At 42.0% G+C, this 16,289-nt stretch overlaps 2 protein-coding genes across 4 annotated transcripts in view; one reads left to right on the top strand and one right to left on the bottom strand.

Annotated features, from left to right (window-relative positions):
• WDR25 (WD repeat domain 25) overlaps nucleotides 1-16,289 on the bottom strand; it is a 736,496-nt gene that overhangs the window by 526,772 nt on the left and 193,435 nt on the right. The window lies entirely within an intron of this gene.
• BEGAIN (brain enriched guanylate kinase associated) overlaps nucleotides 1-16,289 on the top strand; it is a 153,288-nt gene that overhangs the window by 34,182 nt on the left and 102,817 nt on the right. For all 3 annotated transcript variants that reach the window (XM_049829048.1, XM_049829047.1, XM_049829046.1), the window contains exon 2: nucleotides 2,198-2,226. In XM_049829048.1, coding sequence (XP_049685005.1) covers nucleotides 2,198-2,226 — 29 coding nt within the window. The remainder of the gene's footprint in view (nucleotides 1-2,197; nucleotides 2,227-16,289) is intronic.

Below are 16,289 nucleotides of genomic sequence, written 5' to 3'. Positions count from 1 at the left end.
CTGTGAGGAGGTAAAAAAAAAAAAGCCCTACCGTAAAAAGGTGGTGGTGAATAGCTCATATGGAAGTAATTGCAGCTTGGTTTAGTTTTCTGGTTTGTTTTGGTGTCAGGCATTTGCCGTGCTTTTTTTCCCCACTAATTTCCTGTCGGGATTGGCAGCCAGTGACTCACCTGCATTCACAGATGAGTATAGCCAGAAAGCCAGCCTACAGCTCCGCTTCTCCATCCTGCGCTTTAATCACACAAAACAACCCCCACCCCGACCCCGTGAGTACAGAAATATTCAAAGTACTAGGCAAAAGCAAGGCCAGGCAGCCTCCCTTTATGACTGTAGATACTGCCATAACTGAAGGACTGAAGTCACATATTCCAAGTACTCTGTCTTCATGGGTGACTCCCACAGTTCAAGGCAAAGCAATAGTGAGCGGCCCCGGAGAAAACCATGTCCAGTCTCCCCAGAATGACAGGAACATGATGATTAGGGCAGTTTTTGAGAGTTCTTCTCCACAAAACCAAACCGGCAAGACCACAGGGCTGCCAGTAGCTTCCCACGCCCAGGGAGAAAGCCCCTGCGGCTCATTTTCTGGTCAGCAATGTTTAAACTATTTCCTGCATACTGCAGAATACACATGGATTCAATGGATAGATGCAAATCAGAGAAAGCAATTATGGGTCCCTAGGTTAGATTTTTAATCTCAAAATCTGGGATTTGTCGTGGGCATCCCTGTGCTTCCAACAGACATGCAGGGACCACATAAGACGTGTATTATATCTGTTACAGGGAAGCTGAGGAGGGCTTTTCCTGCAGCTGTCTTCTTGTGTACCAAGTTACGGCAAATGCCCCAAATCCTTAATGTAAATCATCAGAAAGTATCACACGAACACAGGAACACTAGCCTGACTGACAACTTATCTAATGGACAAATCAAAAGTAAATGAGAAGAAGGGAAGATGAGTGACCCAATGAAGAACCAACAATTTGTCATTTGGAATATTTTATTAGGCAGTTTGACAAATTTCCTTCTGGTTAGCTGATTAAATTTACATTTCCCTATTTTTAATCTTTAATTTATTTCATACTCAAATATGATTGTTAGCCATTAATCAATAAGGTTTAAAGTGTTCATGATTAATGGGCAATGCCTTCAGTATAAATAAGAGATTCTGTGATGCTGCGATTTATCTGGCTCTAGAGATTGCAGGATTGCTCCGAGTGCTCATTCCTTAGTTACAGTAAAGCGAGACCAGGGGGATTGATGAGATTCTGTGCCAGCGGTGTGATAAAATGAAATGGAAGCAGCTATTAAGGATCTGCGTGAGATAATGCTGAAAAAGAAACCAAAGAGTTAACGAGACTACGATTTTGATATAAGTAATGTCAGAGAGATTAATGACTCTCCGTGCTCTAGATAAGTAGGGATTTACAGCACCTATATGGTAAAAAGAAACCAGGCAGGTTAATGAAACGACCACCTACGGCTCTGCCGGGATGTCAGGATTCGGGGCTATAGGGGTGCCGAGCCGCAGGCGAAGGGTTGACGGGAGCCTGGCTGCAGCGGCAGGCAGAGGGACCGGAGGAGTTACCGGAGTTGCGAGCTACAGCCCGGGTGAGCAGCAGTGAAAGGGTTAACGAAAAGCCTCCATGTATTCAGATGCTAATTGTCAAGATAGTGTATTACTTGAGGAAAGTAATTTGATTACTCGAAACTCCCACTAAGGAGACGAGCTTGTGTCCCTTCCATCTGCCGGGCTCTGTGAAAGATGACGAATTGAACTCAAAATTCACGTGTGATGAAGTCACTGTCATTCCCCAGCCAGCAGAGCACTGCTGCCATGCCCACCGAGCGGAGAGTAGCACCGCATTTCAACTTTTCCTCTGAAACCCAGGAGGCACAGTAACCTGTTACTTGCTGCTGCTTGCTTTTCTTTTTTTTTTCCCTCCCCATTTTCTGCCTCAGCGCTACAACTGAGTCATTCTGTTGCCCATGGCTCGTGGGTATACAGTGCTCCTGCAGCGCGCTGCATTATTCCCCAGTTCATCTGTCAATGTTATTTTTGGCTAATGCAGATGTGGGGTTCGCTTACCGTCGCTTTGTAGACACTTGTCGAAAACCATTTGGAAAGCCTTAACTATGCATAAATCTGCAGAGTGAATGTTGTCTTTCATTCACTTGCTCCTATTATTTGATTTCTTGTAGGCCTCTGCGGCAGAGATGGAGAAAATAAGGTAAGTGAGACAGTTTATTTACATCTCGTTATAGGGAAGAAATGCTCTGTTGCACAATGGACGATACAGGCTCTTGGAAAATATTCTGCTTAATACGATCAGTGTAAAATACTGGATTGCATGATGATGTGAGGGAAGCTGTGTTTTAGAGACAAAAGAAAAGGAATGTGGTTATTCTAGTAAATCTGTTTTGCAGGGATGTCAATTCAGAAAAGATGTTTTACACACAAACATGTTTTATTGCCAGTTGCAGAGGATATTTGATTATATAAATGTTGTAGTCACTTGTCCATTTACTGCAAGAGCCTGCCATTCCATTTAATGAGGAAAGTGGATCAATAATTCATGAAAGAGCTGAAGAAAATATAGGCTTGACTTCAAAGCATCTAATTACTGTGGTTTGTTTCAATATAATGCTGTAACATTGGTGTTCGATTTTTGTTTTATATTGTATACCAGCCAGATAAATCTTGTCTCCTCTGTGTTTAAAATGTTGTCATACTGTACCAGTTTCTCAGCACATCTCTCTGCTTTAAGCAAAAGGAGATGGCTTTTATAAACATAAGTTTTCCATCTCATGTCCGAGTGCAAGTCTGCTTTGGGGGATATTGCTTTTGTGTATGTTGTTAAGAAAGAAAAAGAAAGAAGAAAGCATTCTAGCCCATTTTTAAAAAAATAACAATAATTAAAAAAAAATCAAATCCTGTCTATTAATAAAGTCCCCAGGTATTATCAAAGTGTTAGATAAAAGCTGAACTTTTTACTATCCTTTAAATACTTTATGGATCTTATTTTAACAACCCAAAACACTGGCCCTGGTCTTATATGGTTTTATTGGACAAGCCAAAATTCCTTCTCTGAACCTAGTGACTCAGTTTGGTTAGTGACAACTGTTGTCCAAGCACAACTTTGTAGATTCCTTGAGTTTGTAATGGCGATCTTGAGTTATTAGAAATGCAGAAAAGTTCTAAAATGCTTGAAATAACTGGGGAAGAAGAAGTAGCAAATGTGAAAGAACAGAGATTTGACAAAGTGTTTAATGAGTTCTGGGCTGGAAACAAAATCCTCTTTTTCATTTGAGAATGAGGAGCTTAAGTCTCTTACAGTGGACTTGAAGATGCATGTCTGAAAGTTTCTAATAGAATTTATTTATGAAGTGCTTCAGTTGTACATTTTTTGTAGTGTCTCATGACAATGAAAGTATTATAACTTTTGAGCTGAAAGAAAAACTCTGTGCAATGTATTATGGTTTTGCATATATGTAAGCACTATAATGTTAAAGCTGTTTTTCCTGAGTAATGACTGAGAAAGGACCTCAGTATGTGGTCCTGCCTTTAGTAAAAAATCCAGACGAGATCACCTATGGTATATCCACACTCATGTCATTAATTACTCTCTTAGAAGATGCAAACAAATATACATTTACATGTTTGCTTGATAAGCATGTGTGCACAAATGCAATATGATACTTGTAATACTCTACTGAGCATGCCTTGGCCTCTGCTTTTAGTATGCAGGCTCTTGCCACATTTGCAATAACGGGCTGCAGAGCCCAGGAGGATGAGCTCAGGAATGTACTGAAAAAGAAAGAATTTGCTATGACAAGAGTAAACAACCATAAAGCTCTATTTTCCTAGCACCCTAGTTTTGCAGCTGTCAGGCGTGCAGCAGTCCTTACCTCAGTACTCCTTGAGCACTATATAGATGAAAAAGCCCATACTGCCCCACTGAAGGAAATGAGAGTTTAGTTATTAACTCCAACAAGAGAAGGGTCAGGCTGTGTCGGGAGTCTGTTAATGAAGTTTTCTGCTTACAATTCTCGTGCATAGAAGTTGCTTCTGACGGACATTGGTCCCCATCAGCCAAGCCAATACAAGGGCAGTGCAAGGGCTCCCCGTGCTCCAAGTGGAGCAGCGAGCCGGGCTGGGGGAGCTCAGGCAGGACCCCGAGAAGAAGCTGCACTGCTCCTTCCCAACTTTTCCAGGGTCCCTGCCCATAGTCGTCTTGGATGCAAACTGACAGAACCCTCAGTAGTTTAAGGAAAGAGCAATCAAATCTGGAGTCATTATTTTAAATAGCCGGTGAACCCACAGACCTAAGAGAATTAGGTTTTTCCTAAAGCTATCCAAGTCTGGCACACGGGTGAAAAACAAATTACCTTGTTTTTTAAGCACGGTGGCTCCAGAGAGGCCATGAAGAAAGATAGCCTGAAGCCAGGGGAAGGAGGAAAGGAACAAGAGGGAAAAGTGCAGGCCAGAAAGAAAGAGGTATTTTTTGTTACATGTAGAAACCAGCGTAACAGCTTAGGAAAAGTCATTCCCTTGTGATACTTGAATTTGTTCTGCCCTGTCCCCGGGCCCAGCTCCTTCCCCGCTCTCTTTTTGTGGCCAGCTGAGGGTCTGCCATCCCGCACGAGCCGGGGTGGTCTCGGCCCAAGGACTAGAGGGTGAGCCCGCACCAGCTGCGGGGCTAGGGCGCACAAAGAGTACGAGGGTCCTGCAAAAGAGGGAGGAGAAGGGGGTCTGGAATTAGCAAAAAGGAAACAAACCAAAGCCTTGTCGGAGAGAGAGAAGAGCAGGACAACCTACACATCCAGGCTGAAACCCTCAGGGTTAGAGAAATCCAGGTTTGCATTCCACAGTGCGCTTCAACATAAGAACGCCTTTTAAATATGAAGAACAGGTGCAGGGAATCGCACTTTTCAGAGAAGCTGCTCCACACTGACAGTCCTTGGGAGCCCACAGGGCCAAGCGTTTTAAGACGGCAGCTCTGGAAGTCTTGGAGTGAGCTTTGCGCATTCTCCAGCCCAGTGCATCTGGCACACCCCCAAGGACTGGGGTGTCCAGGCCCGCTCAGAGGGGCAAATGCAGGAGCCTGCAAAACTGATCCCCTGATGACCCGTGCATTATTCAACCCCAAATTCGCTGAGCCAGGGCAGCCCAAGCAGTGGTGCAGTGAACTAATACACCTCTTAGCGTTACATTCCTTCACTCAGAATCTAGCTGGAAAGATGCAATTCATCTCACGTAATGGAGTAATAATTCCCCTTGCAGACCAAGGAGCTGCTGTGACCTGGATGTCCCACCCTGTCCTTTTCAGCAGGGGCTTGCCATGACAGCGTCACAGGTGGAAGGAGCAGTAGGAATCAGAGGTGGGAGGTTATCAGTATTCAGCCTGACAGAGGGATGACTTCCTCTAGAAAGGGAAACATGCGATTTTGTGCTAAAACTTTGGCTAGAAAAATCAGTTACTGCAATGAATTCTTCACACTGTGAACAATTCCTAGCAGTACACAGTGTTTATAACATCTCAAGGTACCAATACATTAGGCAGCAAGTAAGACTAACTACTAATCACAAACCTCTTGAGGATCTGCATTTATGTAGGTTGACTGTGTATGGTTATACAGTCACTTTAAACATTAATTACTTCTGACTACAACCTTTTAAATACAGGTTTTTTGATCCGATTCTTTTTCATGTCTATAAACAAGGACTGAAAATCTTTAAGTTAAAGTAAATTTCACATACACCTATTGTATCCTGTTTTGACTCTTAGCAGTGTGCTATCTTTGGTGCATATATTCAAGAGGAGCATGTGCCTTCCAAGTCTAAGGCCTCGCAGATCTGTGGTGGCTGGCACACAAAACTGCGAGTACTCTGGAAACTGCTCCTTTAAGTCAGATTGAATCTATAGCATGGGTAGATGTGCAAATGAAAGACAAGTTCCTATGCTACCAGGAGTTTGGTTTTTTCTTTGCTTTCATTTAAATCCTGCTTGAAATACAGGTTATAACATTTAATCTTTCAAGTGATAATGTCGTAAGGTTTGGCATAAAAGACCCCCAGCTATATTTTTGTACACAAATATTGACCAGATTATTAGCATTTCTCATGCTGAAGGGTACCTCACTCCACAGAAAATGTCAGTTAAGGTGAAAGATATCGTTCAATAAAATCTTTTTCTTTTTTCAAACACACTCCTAAAATTTCAGTGACAATTCAGAAACTCTATAAATCAATATTCTTAGTTCTAAGCTTTCAAGATCCACAATAGGCTGAACTGTGTACCTAAAAGTACGTAGAACAGGACACATCATCACCACCATCAACTGCCAGGCTCACATAATTAGTATCTGTAAGGAGGCTTTCTACTTTGCAACGTAACCATGGTATTCCCCAGCTGAGGATTACTTTATTTTGGTAGCATTAGTTTCGGCACTTTACTAATCAACCCAAGGATCTCTGATAAAAGTGATCCGTGTCTCAAGGAACCTGTGAGGCAACATCTTCGTTTCATTGTAGTCCTTGTTTCAGAACATATGAAAGTGAAGTGATTTGTTTTGCACACACAGCTGGTAGTAAGTCAGCAGCTCGATCCAAGTCTCTTGAATTTTCAGACTTGGACTTTTCTCAAGCATGTTTGAGTTCATCTGTGGTAAGGAAGGAATATCAGTTTCTTCAAAAGGAAGATAAGAGGCACGTGCAGTCCTAGGGAAAAGCTTCTGCAGTAGTTTAGTGAAAATGTGAATACCTTCCTAAATGCCCACGAGACCATGCTGCATTCCTTGCAGTTGCTATAAATATAGCCCTCTTCATATGCTAATGAACACACTGCAATTTCCTGCCATCCCCACCTTGTCCTTGTTCCTTCTCTCAGCCTGCATCGACATTAATTTTACCATAGTTACTTGAACACAAGGAGAGGATTTTTTCTGTCCAGAAAGTTAACCAACAAACATGGTTTACTTTACCCTCGGTCTTGTCTTCACATCCATAGCTGATATGCTGGGAGCCACTGCCTTGTACAGAGGCGCAGTGCCACAGGACAGCAGCAGGGCTGTGCAAGCAGCAGCTCCAGCATGTGCTCAGCAGTGTCTGCAGGCTCTAGCTGATGCTGGGACTTGAAACCTCAGCTGAGGACACAGGCAAAGAGCTGGCACAGGGCAAGCTCGGAAGAAATAGAGCATAGGGAAATGCTGGCATGAAAGGGCCGTGAGTTTGGGGTCATAGACGTTATGGTAGAAAAGTCACCTCGCTGGGTGAACTTTGGGTCCATTTTGAAAGAGGGAGGAAGAAAACGAAAAGGAAAAGAGAGCTGCCTAACTTAGATTCAAACAGGTAAAGCAGGTTTTCATTTTTCTCTGCTTCGCAAGTTGTTTTAATCTCCCAGCAGCAGTGACAGCCCTGCGGTGCTGTTATCAGCACATCTGGTTAGTTCATGCTGCCATCCAAGGTATGACTGTAGCACAGGTAAACCACACATGTCTCTCCCCCCGAGACTACACTCAACTTTAAGTTTGGTCGTTGTCAACCATAGCAATGGGAGCAATGGACACATAAGGATATATTCACAGACCCCAGGGGAACTTCAACCCTGGAACTGGGATCGTTTGGGGTGCAGAGACATGCTGATCTACCTATACTACCACCTCTGAGAATTTTTATTAATGCTGTCAGGGGCACAGTATGCTTGTGTAGCTCATACTAAAGTCCATCACACTTCATTTCCACTCTTACTGTTACCTGTGCTAGTCAGTCAAGTCAGCACTACATCAGCTGAGGCAGGAGTGTTACTGTTATGTTGTCCTACAACCCTATGCCCTGAACTGCTGTCTGCTGCTTGGAAAAATGATCTAAAAGCCAATGATACCAGTATAGAACGAATCACCTCCGGTCACCTGCTGTAACAGGTGCTGCGTTATAGTATCTTTTTAGTTCTAGATAAAAACTGAGTGGAGTAAAAGCGTCCAGCAAACAAGAAACATGACAGAAACAGGGAGCAGAAACAATTCGAGTTGAATGAAACTAGGTATAACTGTGTAAAGTGGCCTGCAGGGACAAGTGGGAGCTGAGCAAACATCTGAAGAGACCAGGGAAGTAGGTAGGAGGAGATGAGCCATGCCATCAACCGGGAGCTGCAGTGAGTCACAGGGAAGAGGCTGGACCTAGGTGATACCAAGCTTGCAAATAATGCTCTGCCTACCCCTTTCTTGCAAGGCAAAGTGCATCACTAAGCAATACTATACACTGCTCAGGAAAAAAAAGGAGGGGGGATTTTTGACAAATATTTCAGAAAAAAACCAAGGTCCTTTTCTTATAGTGTTTGCGATTAGTTCAAAACTTTGTAGCATAGGGAGTAGAGCTTCCAGGACAGTTTCTTTTTTTTATTGTTGGGTTCCCCCCTGCCAAAAGATGCAGTGACCCTTGATGGTAAGAAAATTCAAAGGTGGGAAAATTGGATGCTCTGTGCATCCCCTTTATTGGTAATAGTGACTAGGCTTCAGTTTATGTAAGTGCTTTGACCAAAGCTGTTGAGGGATATGTGCAGAAGAGTGAAAGCAGCGACACAAAGCAGGCAGTGGCAACGACTGCAGCAGTAACAAAACAATCTTATAAGCTGAAGAACATAAGAGGTTCCAAGCTGCAAACCCCAGATGGTTCAGGGGCAGTATAGTTTGTGAACCACACTTGGCTGTGCTCTGTGGTAAAATCAAGTACAATTTGAACGCTTGCTGCTGCTACAGCACACAGACTGATGAAAGGAAGGAGATAACTTGTCTGCAACACTATTACAGGCATTTGCAATTGCCAGCTCCGCTGCTGCTGGCATGGCTTAGGCAATTTAATTTACCAATCAATTCTTGATTTACACACAAGTGACTTTAGAATGCATTCAAATAAAAACTCTCTATCACCACATTTGATTCAATGTTCTTTAAAAATCAAAAGCATCTGAAATATATCAAAATTATTAAGCTTTTCACATTAAAAAAATTGAAGGGGCTGAATTGTCTTAATATTTAGTGATGACCTAGAGCCAGCTTAGCATGAAGTACAATGTGCTGAAAAATAGGCACTAGATAGTGAGCTATAATCAGGTTTTTTGGAATTCATGAATATGAGGGTTGTATAATTTACAAAGCCCTCGAGCGGGATAGCAAGATTATAAGTGCGTGTAGCTCCTTGTTGGATTTCTCTTATGTGCGTGACCATTCTACCGCTCACATGAACTGCACAACTCTTATTATTCAACTCTTCCAGGAGTAACAAGATCCACCTCATTGAACAGTGCACAGAGTCACTGCTCATTGCTTCGTTTGTAGTAATGTTTATCCTAGGGTAAAAAGGGCCTCCATATCTCATGCAGTAACATTGCCTCTTAGAGCGTGACTTTCTTCATATATGCATTTGCAAAGCTCTGTAAAACATTGAGAAATCTAGCTTTCATCCTGAACTTGTCCAACTGCCACCATGTCAGCAAAATCATAACTGAAAAGCTGTGTGCAAGAGAACATACATACACCTCATGCAGCAGAGTTGCCTAGGAGGGCAAATGGTATTTGAGAGGAATATTGTGGGTAAAGCAGTAGTTAACTGACTTACGTGTCATACCAGGACATCACGACTACACAAATGCCATTTCAGCTACTCGGAGCAAAATGCAAATTTTGACCACCTCACCTTGATTTTGCCCATCTTTAAAAGGAGGAGGAGGAAGAGGAGGAGGGTGTCCTAGAAGAAAAGAGGTGCTTCAAACTTTTTCTGGAAGGCACTGAGCTCTTCAGAGACTCCCTGCTGTGCTACAAAGACCCTCATGTTCACAAGAAACTCTCGTGACAACAGCCCCAAATTGCTGCCCTCTGTTCAACAAGACCAAATTTCATATCCATGTTAGAGCAAAGGGCTTTAACTTTGACGTTTCAGTACAAATCAGGTCAAACAAATGAGCTAATTTTATTTTTCTCTTAGCTGTAACTGCCATTTAGACAAGAGGATCAGTTTAAGGAGCTGCTCTATTTTTAAGACCTTCCAAGAGCTATACTGGAATTCCCAGCAATGAATGGCAACTTAATCTTTTCCCTGGCCACCCCCCAAGAGCTAATTCTTGCAGTAGGCAATTTGAAGAGATAAACAATCAGCACTCCTCTTTTCTGCGTGTTTCTGTTTAAAAAGCCTTAAATCTTTGTGCTGCTATTTAACTTGGGGATGCTGGCTTAACCAAGGTACTGCACAAATTAACACCGTTCTCAATGCTTCACCTGTACAGAGTAGTCTACGGGCAGAGAAAGAAATTGTCTATATATCTGTATAACTGGTCTTACTGCCAAGAAGTCCTACAGGTGTAGGTGCTTGAAATGACATTTAAGTAGCACTAAATGCAGGCAAATGACTTTACACAGGCATGTTTAAATTTGTAACTGCTGGGTCACTTGCCCTTTGAGATATTATTTCCTCACGGTATGAATCCTATCTCTGTCCTGTAACAAAGTAGTAGTATTTCCAGGGAGTTAATCAGAAACAGTCCAGACTGATGTACCAAATATGTTCCAAGACTTGATGCAGATCCATGAGCGGCTGAAAAATAAATGTTTTGCAGCTCTACCCAATATTCTTAACAACTCAGTGGGGAACTAGTAACAGTACATTCATGGACAGGGGCACATCCTTCATGATGGGGAAAGTGCTGCTTTCTATAAAGAAATAAAGATTTTTAAACTGCATACAAACAATCTATAGCACTGAAACAGTTCTATTTGAATTCAAAATAAATTGTATGCTTAGTTTTGACTCTCAGCTTGTGAATAGCAATGATGCTTTTATTTGTATTTGCATTCTGATTTAGATTGATGAGACACCAACAATTAAATAGTGAAAGATCAAGTGAGTCAAATACTCTGAAGGCTGGATAAAAATGAGAAACCCAGCAAACTAGCCCAAAGCAATGCAAGTAGAGTGGTGAAAGACAGAGCAGGAATGATATTTAAGTAAATCACTTGGAAAGCAGCATAGCTCAATACACAGGAAAATTTGATTGTCCTAGTCAAAAAAACAGAGCAAGAAGTTTTTACACAAGTCCAAATGGGCCTTCAGTCCTACATCTTTCCAGTGCTGAATTCATAGATAGGCTCTTGCTAAAAGGGGTGCATTACTGGCCTGGCTTATTTTTACCCAAATATGCACAGTAGCTGGCCCTAGTACCCCCTCTCTGCCATCTTCTTGCAGCCTTGCACAGTGCCAGGCAGAGCCACGCAGGGAGGCGTCTGGTTTCTCAACCCACATCAGCAGCGTAACCCTGCCAAATCTGAGCCTCAGCAGTTCCACTTCATTTCTGACCCCTCACAAGCCTTTAGGAAGAGCAAAATCTTCCTGGCTTATCCCTGTCCTTACTGTACCAAGTGAAATGGGCATGAGAAGCAGGCTTCTGAGTAGATTTCCAGCCCACACTTTGAAATGTAGTCTAGGATAGCCCAGTTAATGACAGTCTTTGCTCTGGAGCCCCTAGATATCTGGCAAGCTGGAGCAGGGGGCATGGAGCAGGGGAAGAGGGCTGATAGAAAGTCCCATCATTCACTTTGCTTCCATTTTCCCACTTGTGGAAGGCAAAACAGTACTCTTGCCCTGCAGCTGGAACTGCTGTGGTAGGTGCAGGAGACCACTTGCTAAAATGACATTCCCATTTGTGGAGTCTCCTGAAGCATGCTTTCATGTTTCTTTGGTTCTGTTTTATTTTTTCACAAGATGCCACCGGTTTGTGTCTTGTCTTCATATCAAATGTTCTTTATTAAACTCTTTCACTACTAGAGGAACAAAGAGCAGGAAGGCTCTAGGAGATACACAGTCCTCACCAGTCCCATGTGAAGGGAAGACCAAATTCAAGAGTCTTGACTTTTCCATGAAGAAAGTTAATTAGCCCTTTGTATAACTCAAAGGGTAGCTCTGGCAACAGAGCATATGGGCAGGAAAAGGAAGAAATGAGTCATAGATAGAGAACAGTGACATGAGTTTCTTTGGGCCAAATTTAGCTGACCTATACTGTTTGGTAACAAAGCAACTTCCCCCCCCCCCCCCCCCCGCCCCCTTTCCCCTTCCCTCCTTCTCAATCTACAAGAGAAATCACAACCTAAGAGTCATGAATTTTTTTCTTCTGAGAAATTAAAAAGTACATGAAATTATAGCACTAAACAACTAGTCTGCTAACAAATGTCACTTTAGAGGAGTAAAGCTGTCTTGTCTATTGCATATGATGCAAAAAGTTCTAGATGACAGGTAACTTCCCACAACAGGAACAGGTCTTTTTTCTCCACCTTGACAAAGCTGCTAATGCTGATTTTTACAGTAACTGTAGACTTCGACTCGCTTTCCTTTAACTGTGTTATGCTTTCTAATTGACAAAGCCTCAGCAGGCTCAGTTACTAGAACTGATGGGTTTCACATACTGTGAACTTCTGGAGGGTTTTCTTTACAAACCAGGACTGAATATCATCTAAATGTAAAAGAAAAAACATTTGAGAGAGATGTCCTATTAATTCCAGCACACAGTGCACTTGGATCCATTTGAGAAAAATAATGCCAATCTAGCCAGTTTCACTTAATATTGATTTGAGGAACATTTATTCTCATTGAAAAGCATTTTTTTTAATGCAGTGTTAACCCTCCCATGGCCCACTGTGGAAAACAACTTTTCTTATAACCTAGGAACATGTAGCAAATAAACGACAACAGCTACATGTCACTTGGTTTCAGGGGACGTGTAAGGTTTCAGTTACAGTTTTGGCAGTAAAATTCTAATGAATTCTTTGGTGGTAATACAATGTGGACTGTACTGCAGCTTTACAGTTACTTCGCGTTCTCATCTCCATCCACTGAAGAATTGTCCAAATCCTACAGTACAGTATAAACAAAGTTTACCAGGATTTTCATCTTAAGGTTCCTATAGCACTGAACTACTAATTGTCATGGCACGCAGAGCACACAGTTCTTACTAAATTGCTAGCCTGGATTTGCAGACCATCCCATCTCCTTATTCATCACCTTTATATACACAACATTGGGAAGGCATCTTAAGATATCAATAAGCATAGGTATGGTTGCATGCTGAATTCTAAGTAGCTGAATGAATCCATTACTGCGTCCTTAGAGGACTCCAATTTTTCCCAGAACTACAAGTCTTTTTTGAGTGTTATCTACCTCATTACACATAGATTAGTTACATTACATATTGGTTTGCACAGACCACACAGGAGCTGAAAGCAGTTAACTACAGTTTTGCAGAGAGATTAATGGAATCAGAAAGAGACTTGAGAAAACAACATATTCTTTTATCTAAAAGGCTATGTTATTTATACTTTTTTACATTCATGTGAAAAACAAACCACTCGCATGATACTCCTGTCACTCATATTTAGAGTGTTGCCTGCTACAAATCCGCATTAATTGGAACCATAGCTGGCATACACCTGCAGCATGGATTCATGGGACAAAGCTACTGAGTTATTTAAGGTTTTCCAAATCCACTTCAAACTTGTTTGCTTTGAGCCACTGAACTGGAGACTCATTAACTACAATTTTCACAACAGCAGAAGGCATTCTTATTAACAGTAGAATCAGTAAAATCACCAAAACCTGTTATCCCTTTACTAGTGGCAGCTCTTTTGCAGAAAGCTATTAGTTGTATTTTCTATTCTTACCCTATTTTCTTCAGCACTAGAAATTAGGTGATTGACTTACAGAGTCACTCCCCAATTGCCAAAATTAAGGGCAATTATGCAATGGAAAGCAGAAGTATAACAGGTCAGAGATTGTACATCTGCTTGAAATGCAGGTGGTGAAGGTGCTGCCATTACTGAGTTGAAAACATGGACTGAGGGCTAAAGCTTTGAAGGATCTGATAGTCTTGCTCTCCAGACATGGGTTACAACCACAGCCATTAGGATTCTCTGAAGTACTGTCAAAGTCACAAACTTCCATCTCCTCAGGGGAACACTTACCACCCTTTCTAGAGTAGTGAAGGGTTTCAGCTAGAAGCTGGCAATCTTTCATGGGCAATGTGCCAGACTGTATTTTTTGTTCCTAATTTAGAGCTTAAACATGTTGGTAGACAACACTGGGAGCCACTGCCTCTCACAGCTGCTTCTCTCAAGATGCTCTGGATGCCAAATCCCAGCCCTGTGCTGACCCTATCAGTCTTGCAGAAATCCCCTGATGTCTGCTAACCACTGGGAGCCCCTTAGAAGGAAAGTTTTATAAATGTGCAGAATACTGCCTTCCCCCCACGCCCCGCCCCGACTCACTCATTCTGCATCATTTGACATTTTAACATATTGCCATATTAACCACCAAAACTCTGATCTGTGAGCATGACTTCAAACTTGTATTTACAAGAGCAGAGATGCAGCAGCATATGGACCACCAGCTGGTGAGAAGTAGGAATGGTACTTTGTGGAGTTTGAGTCACTAAGTGAATTTAAAAAAAAAAAAAAAAAAAAAAAAAGAAAAAAGAAAAAAAAAAAAAAAAGACCATCTTCTGTACAGTCAAGGAGTTAGAGAAAAGCCTGGCATCTTAGAACCAGCGTTGTTTGAAAGGACAACTACAACAAGGCCAGTACCCAGAAAGCACAAAATCTGGAGGCATTAAATAAACCAGAAGCTAATGTTTGTTACAAGAGGTATATGCAAACAAGCTGGTTCCTGCTAAGGCTGTAAGAAATAATACCACAGAGGGAGTGATGCGAGACAGAAGAAAAAGAGAGACGACAGTCTGTTCCTCTTAAACAGGAAGAATCAAAATCACTTTGAGAGCAAGGGTGACGCTGGGGGAAGTGTCTTTTTATTGAGGTCATAGCCACCTACACTCAAATTCAGAAGTCCCCAGGCTCTTTCCCCACTTCTCCCTAGCCTTATGTCTTTTTTCTCAGGATTTGCCACCCCTTCATCTTCTGAAGGGATTCTCCTCATGCTCCATCAACAGCTTCACCCCTTCCCCTCCCCAAATGGTGAGCTGAGCTGACATTCTGCAGACCTCAGACAGTTTCCTCTCCAGCAACTTTTGGGAGTTTAATTGCTTATTTAAACTACCAAAGCTCAACTCCTCCCAGGAAGTAGTTCATTCTTTCTCATCCTGGGTTCTACCCTCAGACTGTTGTTTTTCACCACTCCAGGAAAAGTTGAAAAATCCCTGTCTAAGGTCATGCAACTGTAACAAAGATTAATTTTCATCAAACTTCAGAGACCAAGGTGCACTATTCTCCTTAATGCGAGACCATTTCACCAACCTTTTCACTTTAGCTATTTCCCCGAGAAGCCCAGGTTTTAGAGGACAGTTCTGTGGTCTCAGTCCTCTCCCCTCAGCTGCATTCCCTTGCCAGCCCTGCTTGTTCAGGAGAGGTTCCTGTGGCTTTCTCAGGCAGACAGAAGAACAGGGAGTCTCCTGCAGCTCCATCAATGCAGCTGCTAAGCAGAAGCTGTCTTTCAATAACTGGGATCCTTTTGGAGAAAGTAGTAGACAGAAGAAAAAAAGATTTGGCAAGGGGAAAGATTTATAGATAAACAGTTTTTGTAATGGGGGAGGAAGATATAGAAGGAAAGGCCTGTTCCTTCAAAAAATAGAATATTGTCTAGGGTCTATTAAATAACAATATAACTAATTACCAAGATAATTATCTTCATGCTGGAGCACCAAACAGCTGAAATACAGAAGCTGCTGAGAGCACTTACTATAGTAAATTACTGAAATGCTTCTCATAGTTTATTCTGCTGAATTAGGGTACTGAAAGAAGTGTGTTACATTATTTCTCTATTGACTGTTCCACATGTGATTATTTATTATTAGATTCATAAGTACAAATCAGACAGGAAGGTCATGTTACTAATGATTCTGGAGCCTTGTCAGCTGTACAGCATTATCTGTGCTGTGAAGGTAGTCACATTTCTTACCTGCATAATGAGTGATGCGAGTAATCATTAAAGTACTTGAATATCACACACATAAAAAAACCACTAGATCAGCATTAAAACTGTAAATGTTGTATTGGAGTTGTAACGTAAAGGAAATATAAAGCATGCTTTTTTTTTGCCTACCCTTCCTTGAACAAAGTGCAGAAGCATAGCAGAGAGAAAAATCTGAAATCATTACTTTCTGCCTCTGCACTGTGTAGGTTTGTTTGGCCAACAAAGGAACATTTGCACTTCTAGATGTCAGCCGTGTCTCAGAAACCCTCTGTGGCTCCTGCAAGATTACTCCCTTCTTAAAGGCAAGGCCAAGAATGGTTAAGTGACTTCTCC

Source organism: Accipiter gentilis, chromosome 25, assembly GCF_929443795.1.
Source record: "Accipiter gentilis chromosome 25, bAccGen1.1, whole genome shotgun sequence".
NCBI lineage: Eukaryota > Metazoa > Chordata > Aves > Accipitriformes > Accipitridae > Astur > Astur gentilis.
This window is presented reverse-complemented; position numbering and strand designations above follow the sequence as displayed.